The following is an 18,426-nucleotide window of genomic DNA, read 5'->3' as shown; positions in this document are numbered from 1 at the left end:
CTGTGTCCGTGTGCTCTGTACCTGCCCCTGTGTGCCGCCCGTATGCCACCTCTGTGTGCTGCCCCTGTCTGCTCCATGATGGAGGTGCAGAGCTGACCAGGACCACAAACTTTCCAGCTCCCCGTCCAGCCGCACCAGTCCCTTTCCTAGGCAGCCCCCACTGCTGCCCAGCCCTGTATTGTCATCTGTGAGTATTTTATTAATGGAAACAGCAGTGTAGGGACTGGAGTTGATGTTGTAATGCCCTACATTCAGCTTTATGGTTTTGCATCTCAACCATGTCCTTGTCAAGTTACCAAGGGAGCTGACTGTGTGTGTGAATGAGAGGCTTAGGCTGCTGGTGTCAAATGAGGCAGGAGGACCAGACACCCTGCTTCAGAGCCCTGGCTCCCACTTGCCTCGATCCCACACACACTTAGAGAAAGAAGGGTGTGTGCTTCCCCACAGGTCCTGTACACCATGCCTTCTGGCAGGTGGGAAGCCCTGTTGGGCAAGCCCAGGTACCAGTGGGAGCCCTGACTGTAGCCATGTTTCCAGAGCTCTGCGCCTCCCTGTCTTCCTTACAGTGTATAAGAGCTGCAGAGCTCATTGGCACATTCGTCAACCCGGAAGTGTTTCTGAAACTGATCTTAGCCATGCTGAAGAAGTCACCCTCTGCCTCTGGCCTCTTGATCCTTGCATCCGTCATCCAGGGCTGCCCCCAGAACATCCTGCAGCCACACCTCAAGGTCATAGCCACAGAGCTGGCGAAGGAGCACATCTGCCAGGGCTCTGAGAATGTAAGTGGGTGCCTGAAAGGGTGGGTACTAGGGCATCCTGGTGCTGGAGAAGGAAGGTAACCCTGCTGGCCACTCAGGGTAACTGCTGATGGTAACCACCCCAAGGGCGGCAGCACGCCCAGGTGCCAGCATCAGCACCCCCTGTTAAGTCTTGTGGCCATCCTACCACAGGCAGCCATTTAAATTGCTAACTGTGCAATGGTAGCACATGCCTTTAATCCCAGCACTTGGGAGGCAGAAGCAGATGGATTTTTGTGATTTCAAGGCCACCCTGGTCTACAGAGCAAATTCCAGGACAGGCCCCAAAGTTACAGGGAAATCTTGTCTCAAAAAACAAAACAACAACAAAATTCCTTTCGTTAGTGCCAGTGGCTTGGACAGCTCAGGACACGTTCATCTCCCAGGAGAGTCCATCTAGCATTGCTGCTGTGGGTGCTCATAGGTCAGTGACAAGGGTTGAGGGAGTCCTAGGCCCCTACCCTGGAAACAAGGGAGTACACACACTATCAAGATTAGTATGAACAGCATATCCTCGGTGACCAAGAGCTCATTCTGTCAGTGTCACTTAGCCCTTGAATCCTATGTTTGCAGTAACCACGTGCGACTGGACAGACAGATCCGCTTTAAACTGAGCCAGGGCAGCCTAGCTCTCAGCTTTACTACTGGAACATGTTCTGGTTGTTTCTACTGAGAGCAAAATGAAGGTTGCCATGTTGGACTGTGTTAGGCATACCCTGTTCTCAGGTACCCTGATCCTCTTGTTGGGAGACTATGTTCTGCTCACTAGCCAATCAACCTGTTTGGGCCTTGGTGTACCTAGAGATGGCTCAGCTCTGGCAAAGCTGGGCTGGAGGGAGGGACACTGGCTGATGGAAGTCAGCCCCGGTGCTCTGTTCAGTCATTTCTGTCACCTGAGTGAGAGACCCATGGGCATAGTGCCATTCACCTGCTGCTGTCTTTGATACTTCTCTCTTTTTTTTAAAGATTTATTTATTTATTATGTATAGAGTATTCTGCCTGTATGTGTCCTTGCAGGGCAGAAGATGTCATCAGATCTTATTACAAGTGGTTATGAGCCACTCTGTGGTTGCTGAGAATTGAACTCAGGTCCTCTGAAGAATAGTCAGTGCTCTTAACCCCTCTCCAGCCCCTTAGTTACTTTCCTAATGCTATAATAAAACACCATGACCAAGGGAATTTACAATCTATTTGGAGGATTATGGTTTCAGAGGATTAAAGTCCATAGACATCATGACAAGGAGCATGGCAGCAGAAAGGCATGGCATTGAAACAGCTGAGAGCTTATATCTTGAGACACAGCCACCAGCCAGAGAGAGCTACCTGGGGATGGTGTGAACTTTTGAAATCTCAAAGCCCACCCTCAGTGATACACCTCCTCCAACAAAGCCACACCTCTTAATCCTTCCCAAATAGGTCCACCAGCCACTTGATTTCTGTGTCACCTCCAGACAACTTAGATCTGGCCTGTCAGGCTCCTCTGTGCTGGCTCTTAACTTTGGTTAGCTGGTTAGCGTTACCATTCAGCCTTCTAGAAAGGGGAACTGATTTCTTTCCTAAGATAGGTGTTGTTTTGTTTTTTAGGTGACTGTGTATTTGTGCGCATGAGTGCAGGTGCCAGTTGAGTCCAGAGAGGGTTATGGATCCTCTAGCTGGAGTTAGAGGTCCTTGTGACCTCTTGAGAGGAATGCTGGGAACTGAACTTGAGTCTTCTGCAAGAGCAGTACAGACTCTTAACATTGACCATTGCTCTACGCCCTGAGAGGAAACTTGACAGTGCTTCAGGGCACAGAAGGACCCAAGAGGCTCTTCTTCCTCGGTGTACTAGCAGTGTAGGGACCAGAGAAACTCACAATGAACACATCTTCTTGCCAGGCTTGAATTATTAGCAAAGGTGTTCAGGCGAGGTCAAGGCCATTAAACTTCTGAGTTGACAGGTTGACAGGTTCTGTACTGCCTCCCTCCCACTTCCTGTTGGGTTGTTTGGGGGCTGTTGGATTTCTTGTGGTCATGAGAGCATGATTTAAAAAAAAAATCTTTAAGAATGAACTGGGGGGGGGGGTGCTGGAGAGATGGCTCAGCGGTTAAGAGCAGCGGCTGCTCTTCCAGACGTCCTGAGCAGGCAATGCTCTTAACCACTGAGCCATCTCTCCAGCCCGCCTATGGGAGTTCTTCACAGGGCTCCACTGGTCACCCAGCCATGATTCTTGAGCAAATGCACCTGAAACCAGGAAAGCCAAGTATGGGCAGCTTAGCCTTCGGCACCTATAGCAGTCAGAAAGCTTGTGACTCAAGGTAGACATCAACTAAACCCTAGCCTTGACTCCAGTCTATGTAATTTAAAGTGGATCTGGCGGGCAATCATTTCGGCATGGGAATATCATCATAATATATGTTCCGGCATAAAGTTGTTAAATGTGAGGTTTAGGGGTTTGGAGTTTTTTGTTTTGTTTTTTGTTGTTGGTATTTTTTCAGCTCAGAATTCTACAAGATTTTCTTTTATTATTATTACAATTTTTCACCTCCTCCCATTTCTCTCCCCTTTCGTTGTTGTTTTTGAGACAATATCTTCTGTAGCCCAGGTTGAAATAACTGTTGTTTGGCTGAGTTTAGCCTTGAATTCCTGATCATCATCATCATCGCGCCCCCCCCCCAGCCTCTTTGATAGTGGGCTAACAGGCCTGTGAATGAAAAAATAAATAAAAGGAAGCCGTGACTGCGCCTAAGGGGTTGAGGATTTTAGTATAGATATGAGGGAGAGAGGGGCAGAGACTTCTGGGAGAGTCCAGAATGAAACCAACTGACTGAACCAGATGATGTGGGTGGGGGAGCCAGGTGGCCAAGAGGCCAGTGTAGTCAAAATGGCCAGGTTATATAGGACTCAGAGAGCTGGGGGACGGGAAGCCCAGCTCAGTCTCTGGACTGGAGCACTTAGGGTAGGAGGCAGGGTATGCCACCCAGAATGTCTCAGAATGCTTGCAGGAGCTGCACTCTCACCTAGGAAGCTGCAATCCCGCAGGCTTCTTTCTGTATTCATGTCCTTTAGCATTCTTCTACCATGTCTGTTCACAGGTTCCATGGAGCACAGAATAAATAGGGTCGGCATTTTTAAGTTTAAAGATACCAGTAAACATGTCACAAAATATATTCTTGGGGGTGATCGATAAAAGGTTTCTTTATGTAGCCCTGGCTTTCCTGGAATTTGCTCTGTAGACCAGGCTGACCTCTAACTCACAGAGATCCATCTTGCCTCTTCTCAAATGGTGGGACTAAAGGTGAGTGCTACCACTGCCTGGCTCTCACAAAATGTATTCTCAGTCCTTCTGTTGCTTCCCTTCTGGCCCAAACGTGCTCTTCTCGGTGGATGTGCTCTGGTCGGGGCCTAGCAGCCCTCAAATGGGGCGCAATAGCTTTTCTGACTGTTGTCACATGTATGGGCCCCGCACTGGTTGCAGAGAGGGGGTACTGACTTTCTCTGGTCTCTTCCAGAATCGCTACCTGGAGCATCTATTGCTGTGTGTGCAGGCTCTACTCTCTGTATGTCAGGAAGACTGTCGCACTGTCAGCCTGCAACTCATGGAGGTGCTGGTGACAATACTGGCAGTCTCAGGTGCCCCGGGCCTTTTGAAGAAGGTAAGGCAAGCAGCACCCCACAGCTACAGTCTCTTTCTACAGGAAATGTCCTGTCTTCTGTCAGTCTCCAGCATGGTTGAATTCCAGGCCTGGGGCAGGCTTAACTAGCAAAGGTGAAAGAATTCAGAGCATTTAGGAGTCACTCATAAAGTGGCCCCAGGGAGTGTTCCCTCCACCTACAGACTTATCTTCTGTCTTAAGAGTGGAGTGAAGGCTGTTGAATACTGGGACCCTGAACCCCTACCCCCGCCCCCATCTCTTGAGGCTTCAAAGCATTCTTGTGCAGCCAAAAGCTGTAGGGAAGACTAGTGGTTGCCCTGTGTTAATGGCAACCCAGCCCATTATTTGGAGTTGTTTCTGTCCCCTTGGCTTGTATTTTAAGATTTAAAATGTTCTTTTTAAGTTTTGCTTGTTTGTTTTGTTTTTGAGACAGACTAGCTTGGTCCAGGCTAGCCTTGAACTTTTGAAGACAGACAAGCTTCCTGTTAGAAAATAAGGTGGAAGTGACTGAATTAGACACTCTGTTAGCTTCTAGTTTCCACATGCACATATATGTACACCCCCATGGACACACACTCCCCCACAGACACACACAAACACACACACACCCATGGACAAATCCACTCCCATGAACGGATGGACACCCACGGACTTGTACACCTCCCACGGACATACACACCCACACCCATGGACACACGCACACACACATCTTTAACATCCCTGTGGGTCTCAAGAGCCGATGGGACCAGATGGGACTGTCAACCACCTTCATGGGCCTGCAGGAGGCTTAGGTATCCTGTGGTGCCCTGCCTGGAGGAGCCTTTCCCCTTCTTTTGTTAGGGACTTTCTCAATTCAAATTTTTCTCTTTCAAGACACCCTTTGTAGAGGGTATGTGTCATATGTCATCGAAGACAGCTTGTCACTGATAGAGCTGTAAATTCTAGCAGAGTTGTACCTGCAGGTCACAGGAAGGAAGCCAAACTCTTCAGGTCAGGAGCAGAGATGTGGCCCACTGCCCAGGCCCCTGATGCAAGGGAATGTCAGGGGTTGCCTACTGTATTAAATCCCAGAAGGTGGCTGTGACTCTCTCCTTTGGCTGCCCATTAATCTTTGTGGTTGGCTTCAGAGCACCAGTGGGTTGTTTTTACCTTGAAATCTAGTCTGGGTAGGAGAACTAAAGGAGGAGGGTGAGGGCAGCCTTCACTGATCATGGTTTTACGGTTTTGGAGATTTAGGTGGTAGTTTTGTTGTGTGTGTTTGAGAGTGGAAGGTTCTTCATAGTTCTAGGATGGAGCCCAGGGTCTTGCCTATATTAGGTATGCACTGTGCACTGACATGAATTCCTAGCCCCAATTCCCTTGAGTTTGTTGTTGTTGTTGTTTTGGGTTTTCGGGGTGGGGTTTATTATTTTAGTTATATATGTGTGTGTGTTTGCATGTGGGTATGAGCACATGTGCCCCCAAAGGCCAAAGACATTGAATCCCCACAACTAAAGTAACAGATGGTTGTGAGCTATCTGACATGAGTGCTGGGACCTGAACTCAGTACCTCTGCAAGAGCTGTACATGCTCTTAGCTGTTGAGCCACCTCTCCAGCAATGGATTTTTGTTTTTTAAACAAGGTCTTGCTATGTAGCCCAAGCTGACTTTGAACTCTTGATTCTCCTCCCTCAGCCATCTATGTGCTGAGTCACTGACAGGACTGTAAATTGTAGCAGTTTCTTTTTTATTACGATTTTGTCTGTGTATCTGCGTGCAAGTGTGTAGGTCCACATGTGTGCGTGGTGGCCAATGTCATTCCTCTGGCACCATCCACTTTGAATTTTTCTTTGTCTTTTTTTTTTTCCTTTTTTTGAAAGACTTTTTTAATGTGTGCATGAGTGCAGTACTTGCAGAGGACAGAAGAGAGCTTCAGATTCCCTTGAGCTAGAGCTGTGGGTGGATATGCCCCACCCATCGTGAAATCTGGGAACTAAGTTTGAGTCCTCTACAGAGTAGTATGTGCTCTCATTTGCTGAGCCATCTCTCCAACCCTACCTTGATTTTTGTTTTTGTTTGTTTATTTGACAGTCTTTTACTGGCTTACCACCTAGGCCAGGCCAGCAAGTCCTAAGAACAACACCTCCACCCCACCCCACCCACATCTTTGCCTTTGCATTGCTGAGATTATAGGCATACACCCCATGCCTGGCTTCTGATGTGGGTTCTTGAGATCATATTCAGATCTTCAAGCTTGCAAATGACTGAGCCGCCCTGCCCTCCCTCCACCCTCGCAGTATCTTTAAAACTACTTTGCCCTTGTCCATGTGTGGTCAAGCCCCTGCTAGCATAGCCTCTGAGCATCTCAGGAGGCCACACTCATACACGTGTACACACATGCATGCGTGCATATGCGCACACATATATACACACAGGTGAGCTCCTGAGTTGGTGGGTTTGTGTCTCTTACTTGCAGTATAAGCAGCACAGACAAGGCAAATCTGTGTATGAAAGTGTTGTAGAGAGGGCACCAGCCCTGATGTAGGCTGCTGTAGCCTGCTGCCTGCTCTTTGGAGGCGTTCGCTTTTATAGCCCTTGCCTCCTGGTCACGGGTTTCTGTCTAGCTGGTGGTTGCTATAGTCACAGACCTCAGATGACAAGGAAATCTCCGAGAATCTTAACCTTTAAAAAGTAGGCTCCAGCTGGGCGTCACCCTCTCCTTTAATGCCAGCACTCTAGAGGCAGAGGCAAGTGGATCTCTGTGAGTTGGAGGCCAACCTTATCTACAGAGGGAGTTCCAGGATAGCCATAACTACACAAAGAAACCATATCTCAAAAAAAAATAAATAAATAAAAAGTGGACTCTAGGGAGTCAGTGAGGAGGCTCAGCAAGTGAGTGTGATCTCTGGAATCCAGATGGCAGAAGAAGAGAACTGACCCTTCAAGTCATCTTCTGACTTGAACACATGCACTATGGCATGCATGCCCTCTCTCCAACAAAGTAAATCAATAAATGTAAATGAAAAAGAAATTAGGCTTGATCTCAGTTGGTAGAGTATTTACCTAGTACAATACAGAATAAATTGAGTGTGTGGTGGCACATACCTACAGTTCCCACACTCAGAGGGTATAGGCAGGAAGGAGTGTTAGAAATTGGAGGTCATCTCTGGCTATGTAGTAAGTTTGAGACCAACCTGAACTACATAAGAGGGCTTTTTTTTTTTTTTTTTTTTTTTTTTTTTTGGTTTTTCGAGACAGGGTTTCTCTGTGGTTTTGGAGCCTGTCCTGGAACTAGCTCTGTAGACCAGGCTGGTCTCGAACTCACAGAGATCCGCCTGCCTCTGCCTCCCGAGTGCTGGGATTAAAGGCGTGCGCCACCACCGCCCGGCCTTTTTTTTTTTTTTTTTTTTTTTTTGGTTTTTTCGAGACAAGGTTTCTCTGTGGTTTTGGTTTTGGAGCCTGTCCTGGAACTAGCTCTGTAGACCAGGCTGGTCTCGAACTCACAGAGATCCGCCTGCCTCTGCCTCCTGAGTGCTGGGATTACAGGCGTGCGCCACCACCGCCCGGCCAAGAGGGCTTTTTCAAAAAGCCCCCTCAAGCAGGACAATCTCTGTGAGTTTGAGGCCAGCCTGGTCTACAAGAGCTAGTTCCAGGACAGCTAGAGCTGTTGTTACACAGAAACCCTCTTGGTGGGGCAAGGGGGGAGGGGGAGCCCCCTCCAAAAAGTATTTTAAATTTAAAAATTACACTGGAAATGGGAGGCAGTGGCGGGTAAGAGACAGAAATCTTTAATAAATAAATAAATTTAAAAAAAGAAAAAGAAAAATTACACTGGTCCCAACCTTCGTATACCCTTTTCTAGGCCCAGAACACCATGGACACACTGGCCGAGGTGGAAGACACCCCCAGCAGTCAGGACCTGTTCCGCAAGCATGTGGGTGCGCTCCTGGAGCGGCTGACGGCCTCACATGGCGAGTGGACAGTGCACTCTGTGCAGTTGCTGAAGTTCACTGTGGTGCTCACCCAGGCAGGTGAGCCTCGGGCCACTGACCTGCCCCAGCCAGGCTTCAGCTGCACCATCCTCACCATCCTGAGCCACACAACCTGGCCTTGACCCAGGCATGGTTTCTGTTTGTGTGACAGGGTCTTGCTACTTAGCTCAGGATGCTTTCAAACCAGTTCTGCTCCTGCCTTAGCCTCCCACATGCTGGGGTCACACGGCTTCTTTTGCAGCTTGTATTCTTCAGATACTTCTGTTTTACGGTAAAATTTAGCGTCTCCAGCCACATTGGCATATGGCCCCAAGACCTTAGCATTCCCCTCAGTTCTCGTGGAGGCTCTTTGTAGAAGTGAGAAGCATTGCTTTATAATCCTTAGTGGGATTTGATTTTATTTATTTATTTAGCATTTTTAGTACCAAGTGGTCCAGCTCCCTTCACAAATCCCACTTGAGCCCCCAGCTATGTGGGGAGAAGCTGTATTTACAACAGGCGTGGCAGATGACACAGTGTCACCACCAGAAGGTATAGTTTGCTGCAGTTCCTTAGACTATGTTCAAAAGGCAGAGATGGCACCTGTGGGACTGAAGAGACGGCTCAGTCAAGTGCTTGTTGCACAAACAGGAGGACCTGAATTCAGTTCCCAGAGCCAGACATAAAAAGCCAGTGTGGAACCAGGACTCCAAGTGTGCTAGGCAAGCACTCCAGCCATGGAGGTACAGCCCCAGCCCCTCACTGTGTGGATATCTTGAAAGGCAGTTTGCCTCTCACTGAAGTTCAAATGGGAATGTCAGCTTCCCTCTCCTCTGCATCCCCTTTCTTCTTTTGTGAATGAAACTCCAGCTTGTGCACTTGGTTTTTATTCTGAGAGCGGGTTCATCAGCTGCAGGGCTCCAGACATCTGTCCTTTGATGTTGATAGAGTCTAAGCAAACCCTGGCACTTGCCTGTGCTGCTTGGCGCAATCCTGGCACTCACCCACACGGGAGGGATCCTGTTCGTCTCATTAGGCCAGCAGCTGCTTTTCCCATTGTGCTGTTTCTGTTTTCCTTCTCTTCCTCAGACCCACACAGCTTCGGGTGGACAAAGCTGTTGTTTCCTTAGCCCCCATCTCCACAGTACAGACCCTGGACACACAGGGTCTTGAAGTGGGAGATTTAGGTGACTTGGCTCAATGTCCAGTTGTAGAATTAACAAACTGTGCCTGGCTTTTAGCTAAAATACAAATCTAAGGTACAAGCCGGGCGGTGGTGGCGCACGCCTTTAATCCCAGCACTCGGGAGGCAGAGGCAGGCGGATCTCTGGGAGTTCGAGACCAGCCTGGTCTACAAGAGCTAGTTCCAGGATAGGCTCCAAAACCACAGAGAAACCCTGTCTCGAAAAACAAAAAAAAAAAAAACAAATCTAAGGTACAGCAGGGAAGTGTTCAGGAGCATGTTCTGGCATGTCAGCTATTATATCCCTACTCAAGGCTGTTTAGTTCCAGTCACCTGGCAGTGAACCCTCAAGGTGTTGCCCCTGAAGTCTTTGTGACTTGGGGGAAAGATGGGGGTGAAGGAAGCAGGGTTCCATTTCTTCTCTTCATTACCATAAGGCTTGAACAAATGGTGGGGTGCTTTCAATGACTGATTTTGGTGCATTGTTCAGATATTTTTTGACTTTTAGATTTGAGGTGATAAGTAGGCCTGTGAAGATAGCTTGATTGCCTTGCAAGCTTGAGGGCTGTCCCCAAGCTCTTGTAAAATGTCAGGCATTTTCTTGTTTGATTTCTTTTTGAGAAAGGGTTTTTGTGCATAGCCGTGGCTGTACTGGAATTTGCTGTATAGACCAGGATGGCCCCAAACTCTGATCCACCTGCTTCTACCTCCTAAGTGGTGGGATTAAAGGCCACCACATCCATGTAACCCCAGCCCAGAGAGAGAGAGAGAGAGAGAGAGGAGAGAGAGAAGCTAATCCCTGGGGTTCAGTAACCAGCCAGGCTAGCCTAATCATTAAATCTTAGACCTGTGAGAGACCCTGCGTCAAAAGAAGAAGGTGGAGGAACACTACAGAGCAGTTGGAAGCTAAGGTATTGTCTTGAGTTCAGAGTCATTCTGGGCTACAAAGTAAAATCCTGTGTCAAAAGAAAAAGAGGACTAAAGGAATGGCTCAGCCATCAAGACCTCTCCCAGCACTTGGGAGGCAGAGGCAGGCACATCTCTAAATTTGAGACCAGCCTGGTCTACAGAGCAAGTTCCAGGAGAGCTAGGGCTGTTACCCAAAGAAACCCAGTCTCAAAAAAGAAAGAAAAAGACCTCTTACTGCTCTTGCAGAGCTCTGGGGTTTATCTGCTACTAGCACCCATGTCATGTTTCTCTAAACTGCCCGTAACTCCAGCTCCAGGAGATCGTTGCTATTGGGCTCCACTGATTCTGCATTTATGTGCACATATCTTTAGGCACACATGCACATTATTAAAAATAATGAAGTAAAATTGTTTTAAAAGAATGAATTTGGAGGGCTGGAGAGATGGCTCAGTGGTTAAGAGCATTGCCTGCTCTTCCAAAGATCCTGAGTTCAATTTCCGGCAACCACATGGTGGCTCACAACCATCTGTAATGAGGTCTGGTGCCCTCTTCTGGCCTGCAGACATACAGACAGAATATTGTATACATAATAAATAAATATTTTTTTAAAAAAGAATGAATTTGGAGATTGTAAAGAGAAGCCAGATTTGTGTCTTGGTCACATGATGAGGGACTTCTGGGGTTAGTCTTTTGTTAGTGCCCTCAGCAATTGGCAGAGCAGCATGGTAGGAATGGGGGCCACAGCCCTGCGACTTGCAGGACAACTTCCCCACACTCGTGCTCCTGTATCCTCCCCATCAGAGAAGCCAGGCTAGCCAGCAGCTTGCTGTAGTCCCTTCCCTCTTTTTCCAGGCCCAGCTGTGGGAGAAGCTCTGCAGCACGTGATTCCTACCCTCAGGACTTGTCTCCAACCCACCACAGACCCGCACATGCGCCTGAAGCTCTTCTCTGTCCTGTCCACGATGCTGCTGAGGCCTAAGGACACTGTTGACTCTCAAGGGTAGGTCAGTCCTGGGGTCTGGGTAGAGCCCACATGAGTGTTGGATAGGTCTCCCATCTTCCCATGCTGCCCTGGGCAGGGCCCCTGAGGGCTAAGGTGCAGGCTTCTTGGTGGTCTCTATCCCTCGCATAACTGCTAGGTAAACAGTGGGCTTGGTGAGTGCACCACAGAGACACAGACAGTAAATCAAAGTCACTGTAGGAGAGTCATTAAGATTCCATTGAGTGAGAAAGTTTTAGGGCACATTAACTATTAATGACTTCTGTATCCGCTGTTCTGTTTTAAAAGCCTTTTGGTACCTAACAGACCTGACTGAATTAGCATTGATGGTGAAGGCTTAGGGGTAGCCTTCTGTTATCTCAGAAGAGCTCCGAGGCAGCACTGCTCCAATTTTATGGCTTTGAAGTAAAGAAAAAGTTGAACAAAGAGCTTAGGAAAGAACAGGCTTTGGGTGGGTGGGGAACAACCCAGACCAGAAGCTCATCCTGGGAAAGGATGTTGAAAGTCAGAGCTACCTGTAAGAAGACCACACACACACACACACACACACACAGAGAGAGAGAGACAGAGAGACAGAGAGAGACAGAGAGACGGAGAGAGAGACAGAGACGCACACATAAAATCTTGAAATACTGCTTTCCTTGGTTCACTGGGCAGAATAAGATTAAAGCCATGCTGGGATCTCCCAAGCCTTACCCCATGGCAGCCCTGGGTCTTAAAGATGGAGACCTGAACACATTAGCCCCATGTGGGCAGGACTCCCCCGCCTCTCCCATCTCCCCCCAAACAAATCTATCATCACACAGTGTGGTCAGCAAACTCTAAAGTTCCCTGTGACTTGGTCATTCTAATCTTTCCCTTTCATACGCACTCCTAGTATGGGGCTGGCTGCCAGCCTCTCACGCTGCAGGAAGTTCTATTTCCTGCTATCTGCAAAAACCTCAGGGCTGAAAAGGGACCATAAAAAGGTATTAATGAGCATCTTGGCAGCAGGCCACTGGGCAGGCGTGTACACAAGAATGGAGTGAGTGCATAGCAGCCTGGGCTGCCACCGGGGCTGTGGCCCTCTCCACATGCAACCCAGTATGCCTGAGGAACAAGCTGCCACCCCTGACCCACAAACACAGCTCCCGGGTTTGGGTTAGATTCCCCAAAACACGCTTCAGACCTCTCAGGATGAAGTCAGTCTGGAGATTCCAATTATGCAGATGAATTACTGAGAAAATTGCTACTGTTTGGGTAGTGGTGGTTTGAAAATAACATTGCCTTGGACTTTCTTTTTTTTTTTTTTTTTTTTTTTTTTTTTTTTTTTAAAGTATTTATTTATTTATTTGTTATATATACACAATATTCTGTCTGTGTGTATGTCTGCAGGCCAGAAGAGGGCACCAGATCTCATTACAGATGGTTGTGAGCCACCATGTGGTTGCTGGGAATTGAACTCAGGACCTTTGGAAGAGCAGGCAATGCTCTTAACCACTGGAGCCATCTCTCCAGCCCCTGCCTTGGACTTTCTATTGCCATAACCAAAACAAATCTGAGGAGGAATTTATCTCACTTACACTACCAGGTGACAGTCCATCACTGAGTAATGTCAGGGCAGGAACCTGGCTTGCTCTGCCTGCTTTCTTTGGTTTTTCGAGACAGGGTTTCTCTGTAGCTTTGGAGCCTGTCCTGAAACTCACTCTGTAGACCAGGCTGGCCTTGAACTCACAGAGATCTGCCTGCCTTTGCCTCTGTCTCCCAAGTGCTGAGATTAAAGGTGTGTGCCACCACTGCCCAGCTACCGCCTGCTTTCTTATAGAACCCAGGACCACCAGCCCAAGGGTGTCACCACCCACAATAATAGACTGAATCCTCCCCCATCAGCCACTAAGAAGATGCTTACAGGTCTGGCTACAGCCAGATCTCGTGGAGGTGTTTTAGTTGTGGCCCTTTCAGCTGACTCTAGCTGTGTCAGGCTGACACAAAACTAGCTAGCATGAATGTCGTTTGGTTTTGATTTATAGATTACAAAATGAAGAGTGAAAGGTTATCCAGGCAGGGCTCAGTCTGGCAGTGTGCGCCCCTGCTAGAGGTTGGGGTTCCCTACCTAGAGAAGACAGTGCTCAGCTGACAGCAGGCCAGAGTGGCAGCACCACAGCATCCTACCTGCCCCCCTGGCTTCTCACTCTTGCCTGAGCTATTGAGAGGCCTGTGAGGGAGCAAGCAGGAGCTACAGAAAGCCCTCCCCAAGCTTCCGCCTTTGTAAGTGGCCTTTGCTTCCATCCTTTGGCAGCCTTTGAGTAAATTTCATGTAAAAATTCTGGAATAGAGGACCAGTAGAATGGTTCAGTGAGTAAAGGCATTTGCTTCCAAGGCCTGACAACCTGAATTCAATGCCCAGGACACATGGTGGAAGAAGAAGGAAACCAACTCCTGTACGTGTCCTTTGACCTCTGTATGTGCACTGGCACATTCCCCATCCCACCCTCACATACAACAATAAACAAAATATAATGTAAAATTTAAAACTGCAGTCACTGGCTAGGCCTGGGAATGTGGCTCAGTGGGTAGAGTGCTTCTCTGGCATGCAGGAAGCCTTGGTTCCATCTCCAGCACTGTGTAAACCAGTAGTAGTGGGGCGTGCCTGTCAGCTCAGCACTCAGGAAGTGGGGCAGAGGGATTGGTGTTCCAGGCTGGCCTGACTGCATAGCAAGCTCTTGTCTCAAAAAACAAAAATTGAGCTGAGGGTATAGCTCAGTTGGTAGAGTGCTTGCCTAGTATATAGGGTTCAATCCCCAGTACTATACAGATTGGGTGTGGTGGGACAAGCATGCAGTCTCTGCACTTGGGGAAGCAGATTACAGACCAGCAGTGGTAAGGAGAGAACTCCTGAGCTGTCTGTTAGGGAGAGTCTGACAGGTGGTTGTGAGCCACCTGATGAGGGTGCTAGGAAATAAACTCAGGTCTTCTGAAGGAGCAGCAAGTGTTCCTAAGCACCACGCCATCTCTCCAGCCCCATGTCATTTCTTGCTTCCTTGGTTTTAATGGAATAGATAGCAGGTTCAGTAGATTGTGATAGAGGTGCCACGTGATCCAAATGACTGATCATGGTTGATAAAGCACTTGAGTACAGAGCCCCCCACAAGCCACAAGTTTACCAGGCCACTTGGCAAGGGTCACATCTTTGGGAGGGACACAGGATCAGGTCACTAAGGAGTCCTTGCCAATCTCTGTAGACCCTGGTACTCTTTTCTTGAACGCTGGAGCACATAAAGAGCTATCTGGGATGTCGTCATCACCCAGCATGCCAAGCTCTTGGATTCTGTTCCCAGTCATGAACTAAGGAAATTGAAACAGCTCAGTACTTATGTGGTGATTTGAATGTCATTGGCCCCCATAAGCTCACAGGAAGGGTCACTGTGTGTGTCACTGTGGGGGCAGGCGTTGGGATCTCTATTGCTTAAGCTTTACTCAGTGTCACAGTCTACTTCTTGCTGCCTTCTGATCAAGATGTAGCCAGCACCATGTCTGCCTGCAAGCCACCATGCTCCCTGCCATGATAATAGTGGATTAAACTTCTGAAACTGTAAGCCGCCACCTCAACTAAATGTTTTCCTTTCTAAGAGTTGCCGTGTTCATGGTGTCTCTTCACACCGCAATAGAAACCTTAAGACATTCTCGGTTGAGTGTATGCAAGTCACGTCATCCTAGTTAGCTTTCGTGGTTCACCTGCTCCCCTTCCTTGCTGGTCTCACAGGCTATCAGCCTCCAGAAGAGGCCCCCAACTGTTGGTGGGAACTGCTCCATAAGTTGGTGCTCTTTGGCCTGAGTCTCTTCATGTGCCTCTCACCTCTCACCTTAAATGTCAGTCTAGTTCCTTCCCAAACTGCAGTTTGTCCTTCAGAGTAGCTTGTGTGTCCTTCCTTACTTGCCATCTTGTTCCAGACAGTTCCATGGCTACTTGGAGATGGTAGTGAATGAGATCCTAGCCCCCAACCTGCAGTGGCATGCAGGGAGGACGGCTGCAGCCATCCGGACAGCTGCCATATCCTGTCTGTGGGCACTCACCAGCAGTGACATCCTATTGGCCAAGCAGGTAAGGACTTCTGTGCCCATCCCAGTTGTCTGCCCTTGTGGCTACCAAGAGACCATGTAGAGCTGAGACCTGGGTGGTCAGGTCTAGCCAGGCCTAGGTCTGAGTGCCCTGTTTGTAACAGGTACCATCTCCTTGAAGTGTCCGGGATCTGGCCTCTCAGCTTTAGGTTCACAAACTGCCTTAGTTTCTTTTTTTTTTTTTTTTAATTGATTTTTATTGAGCTCTACCTTTTTCTCAGCACCCCTCCCTGCCTCTCCTCTCGTCACATCAACCCTCCCCCAAGGTCCCCATGCTCCCAATTTACTCAGGAGATCTTATCTTTTTATACTTTCTACTTCCCATGTAGATTAGATCTATGTGAGTCTCTCTTAGTGTCCTCATTGTTGTCTAAGTTCTCTGGGATTGTGGTTTGTAGGCTAGCTTTCTTTGCTTTATGTTTAAAAACCACCTATGAGTGAGTACATGTGATAATTGTCTTTCTGAGTCTGGGTTACCTCACTCAAAATAATGTTTTCTAGTTCCATCCATTTTCCTGCAAAATTCAAGATGTCGCTATCTTTTTCTGCTGTGTAGTACTCCATTGTGTAAATGTACCACATTTTCCTTATCCATTCTTGTGATCAAGGGGCATTTAGGTTGTTTCCAGGTTCTGGCTATGACAAACAAAGCTGTTATGAACATAGTTGAGCACATTTCCTTGTGGCATGATTGAGCATCCTTTGGATATATACCCAAAAGTGGTATTACTGGGTCTTGAGGAAGGTTGTTTCCTAATTTTCTGAGAAATTGCCACACTGACATCCAGAGGGGTTGTACTAGCTTGCATTCACACCAGCAATGCAGAAGTGTTCCCTTTTCCCCACAACCTCTCCAGCATAAGTTGTCATTAGTGTTTTTAATCTTGGCCATTCGTGCCTTAGTTTCTTATCTGGTTGCTGTGATAGCATACCCCGACAAAGGCAACTCAGAGGAGAAGGGGCTTATCATGGCTCACTGTAAGGTTACAGTCCATTGTGGTGGGGGAAGCCAACAGAGCAGGATCTTGAAGCAGCTTGTCACATCCACAGTCAAGAAACAGACAAATTAGTGCCTTTAATTGGGAGGTAGAGGCAAGCAGATCTCTGAATTTGAAGGCAACCTAGACTATGTAGCCAGTTCCTTCTTTGTGTAGGCTGACTGTATTCCAGCCAGAGTTACATAATGAGACCCTGTCTCAAACAAACAGAGGAAACGGACTACAATGAATCATGCTGCTGCCCAGCTCACTTTCTCCATTTTATATCGCCAGGACCACAAGACCAGGGATTGGTCCTGTCCACAATAAAGATGGGTATTCCCATGGCAAATATTTTTTTAAGTTTTTTTTCCTAATAATTAGTACCCAAAACATTTTCAGCTGGGAGTTGGTCTTTGACAGATTGTGAGGTAGCTCCTCTTGCTTGTTATGTACTTCACAGCTGTAGTGAATTGTGGTGTGATTCTGACTGGCTGTGGCTCAGTGCTCCCCACACGTGGCTTGTGACTGTCGTATTGGAAAGTGCTAATGGTGGTGGTAGCAGCAGATCTCAGAGTCACCACTTAACTTCTCTCTGCTCTGGTTATCTGTCTAAAATGCTCCTTGACTCTTTTGGCTAGTGTGAAGAATAAATGGGATTGTCCAAGTAAAGCCTCAGCATGGTGTCTAACCCCCTGGGAGCTGGCCCGTGTGCCAGGCACTCTGTTCTATAATGTACATGGTTAATACCTAGGCAGTTAGAGTGGTGGAGCTGAGGAGATGGCATGCCATCACAAACATCTGAGTTTGGATCTCCAGCATTCATATTTAAATTTTTTAAAAATATTTATTTATTTATTATGTATACAATATCCTGTCTGTGTGTATGCCTGCAGGCCAGAAGAGGGCACCAGACCTCGTTACAGATGGTTGTGAGCCACCATGTGGTTGCTGGGAATTGAACTCAGGACCTTTGGAAGAGCAGGCAATGCTCTTAACCTCTGAGCCATCTCTCCAGCCCCTGCAGCATTCGTATTTTTAAAAAAAGAAAAAGGCATAGGCATAATCACATGGGTCTGTAACCCTAGCACTGGAAGGGCAGAGACAGTCAATGCTAGTCGGTGAACTCTGGTTTTAGGGAGAGATCCTGTGTCAACATATAAGGTGAAGGCTGGAGAAATGGTTCTGCTCTTGCAGGGGACCAAAGTTCAGTTTCTTTCTTTTTCTTTTTTTTTTGGGGGGGGGGGTATTGAGACAGGGTTTCTCTGTAGCTTTGGAGCCTGTCCTGGAACTAGTTCTTGTAGACCAGGTTTGCCTCGAACTTACAGAGATCCGCCTGCCTCTGCCTCCCGATTGCTGGGAAAGTTCAGTTTCTAACACCCATGTCTGGTGGCTCACTACCACCTATAACTCCAGAGGAACTGACACTCTCTTCTGGACTCTGAAGGCATGGACATGGTACACATACGAGAAGCACACACATAGAAAGTGTGTGTGTGTGTGTGTGTGTGTGTGTGTGTGTGTGTGTGTGTGTGTGTTGGAGAATGATAATAGAAAATGCCTGGTGTTGATTCCTGGCCTCCATAAGCACATGTACACACATATGCATTACATCTGAACACACAATGTAGCATGTATTATTGAAGATTGGTGCCAAAGCAAGTTATATTGAATGGTCTTCCCAAAATTACAAGCTTAGGATTGGAGGTGTACCTGTCAATTTCTAGCAACACACAGACAAAATAGCTGGGAGTGGCAGGCCAAAACTGCACCGCTGTTAGTATGGCTAGTGAAATAAACCAGGACACTGAAACTATAGAAAATTGATGCTTCTGCTTCTGCTCAGGAAATGTGCCTTTGCGATCTCCGAACTGTGGCA

The 18,426-nt window shown here is 47.7% G+C and overlaps 1 protein-coding gene across 2 annotated transcripts in view; it reads left to right on the top strand.

The window, feature by feature from the left end:
• Dnaaf5 (dynein axonemal assembly factor 5) overlaps positions 1–18,426 on the top strand; it is a 39,403-nt gene that overhangs the window by 13,338 nt on the left and 7,639 nt on the right. Inside the window, exons 6-10 of one of the 2 annotated variants that reach the window (XM_041648343.1) lie at positions 567–779; positions 4,287–4,430; positions 8,272–8,440; positions 11,325–11,472; positions 15,403–15,553. In XM_041648343.1, the coding sequence (XP_041504277.1) occupies positions 567–779; positions 4,287–4,430; positions 8,272–8,440; positions 11,325–11,472; positions 15,403–15,553 (825 nt within the window). The remainder of the gene's footprint in view (positions 1–566; positions 780–4,286; positions 4,431–8,271; positions 8,441–11,324; positions 11,473–15,402; positions 15,554–18,426) is intronic. The other variant, XM_041648345.1, reaches the window with a different exon arrangement.

Source organism: Microtus oregoni, unplaced genomic scaffold, assembly GCF_018167655.1.
Source record: "Microtus oregoni isolate MIOR12 unplaced genomic scaffold, Mior012 000003F_ref0000135, whole genome shotgun sequence".
Classification (NCBI taxonomy): domain Eukaryota; kingdom Metazoa; phylum Chordata; class Mammalia; order Rodentia; family Cricetidae; genus Microtus; species Microtus oregoni.
Note: the sequence above shows the minus strand (reverse complement) of the source record. Positions and strands in the feature narration are given on the sequence as shown.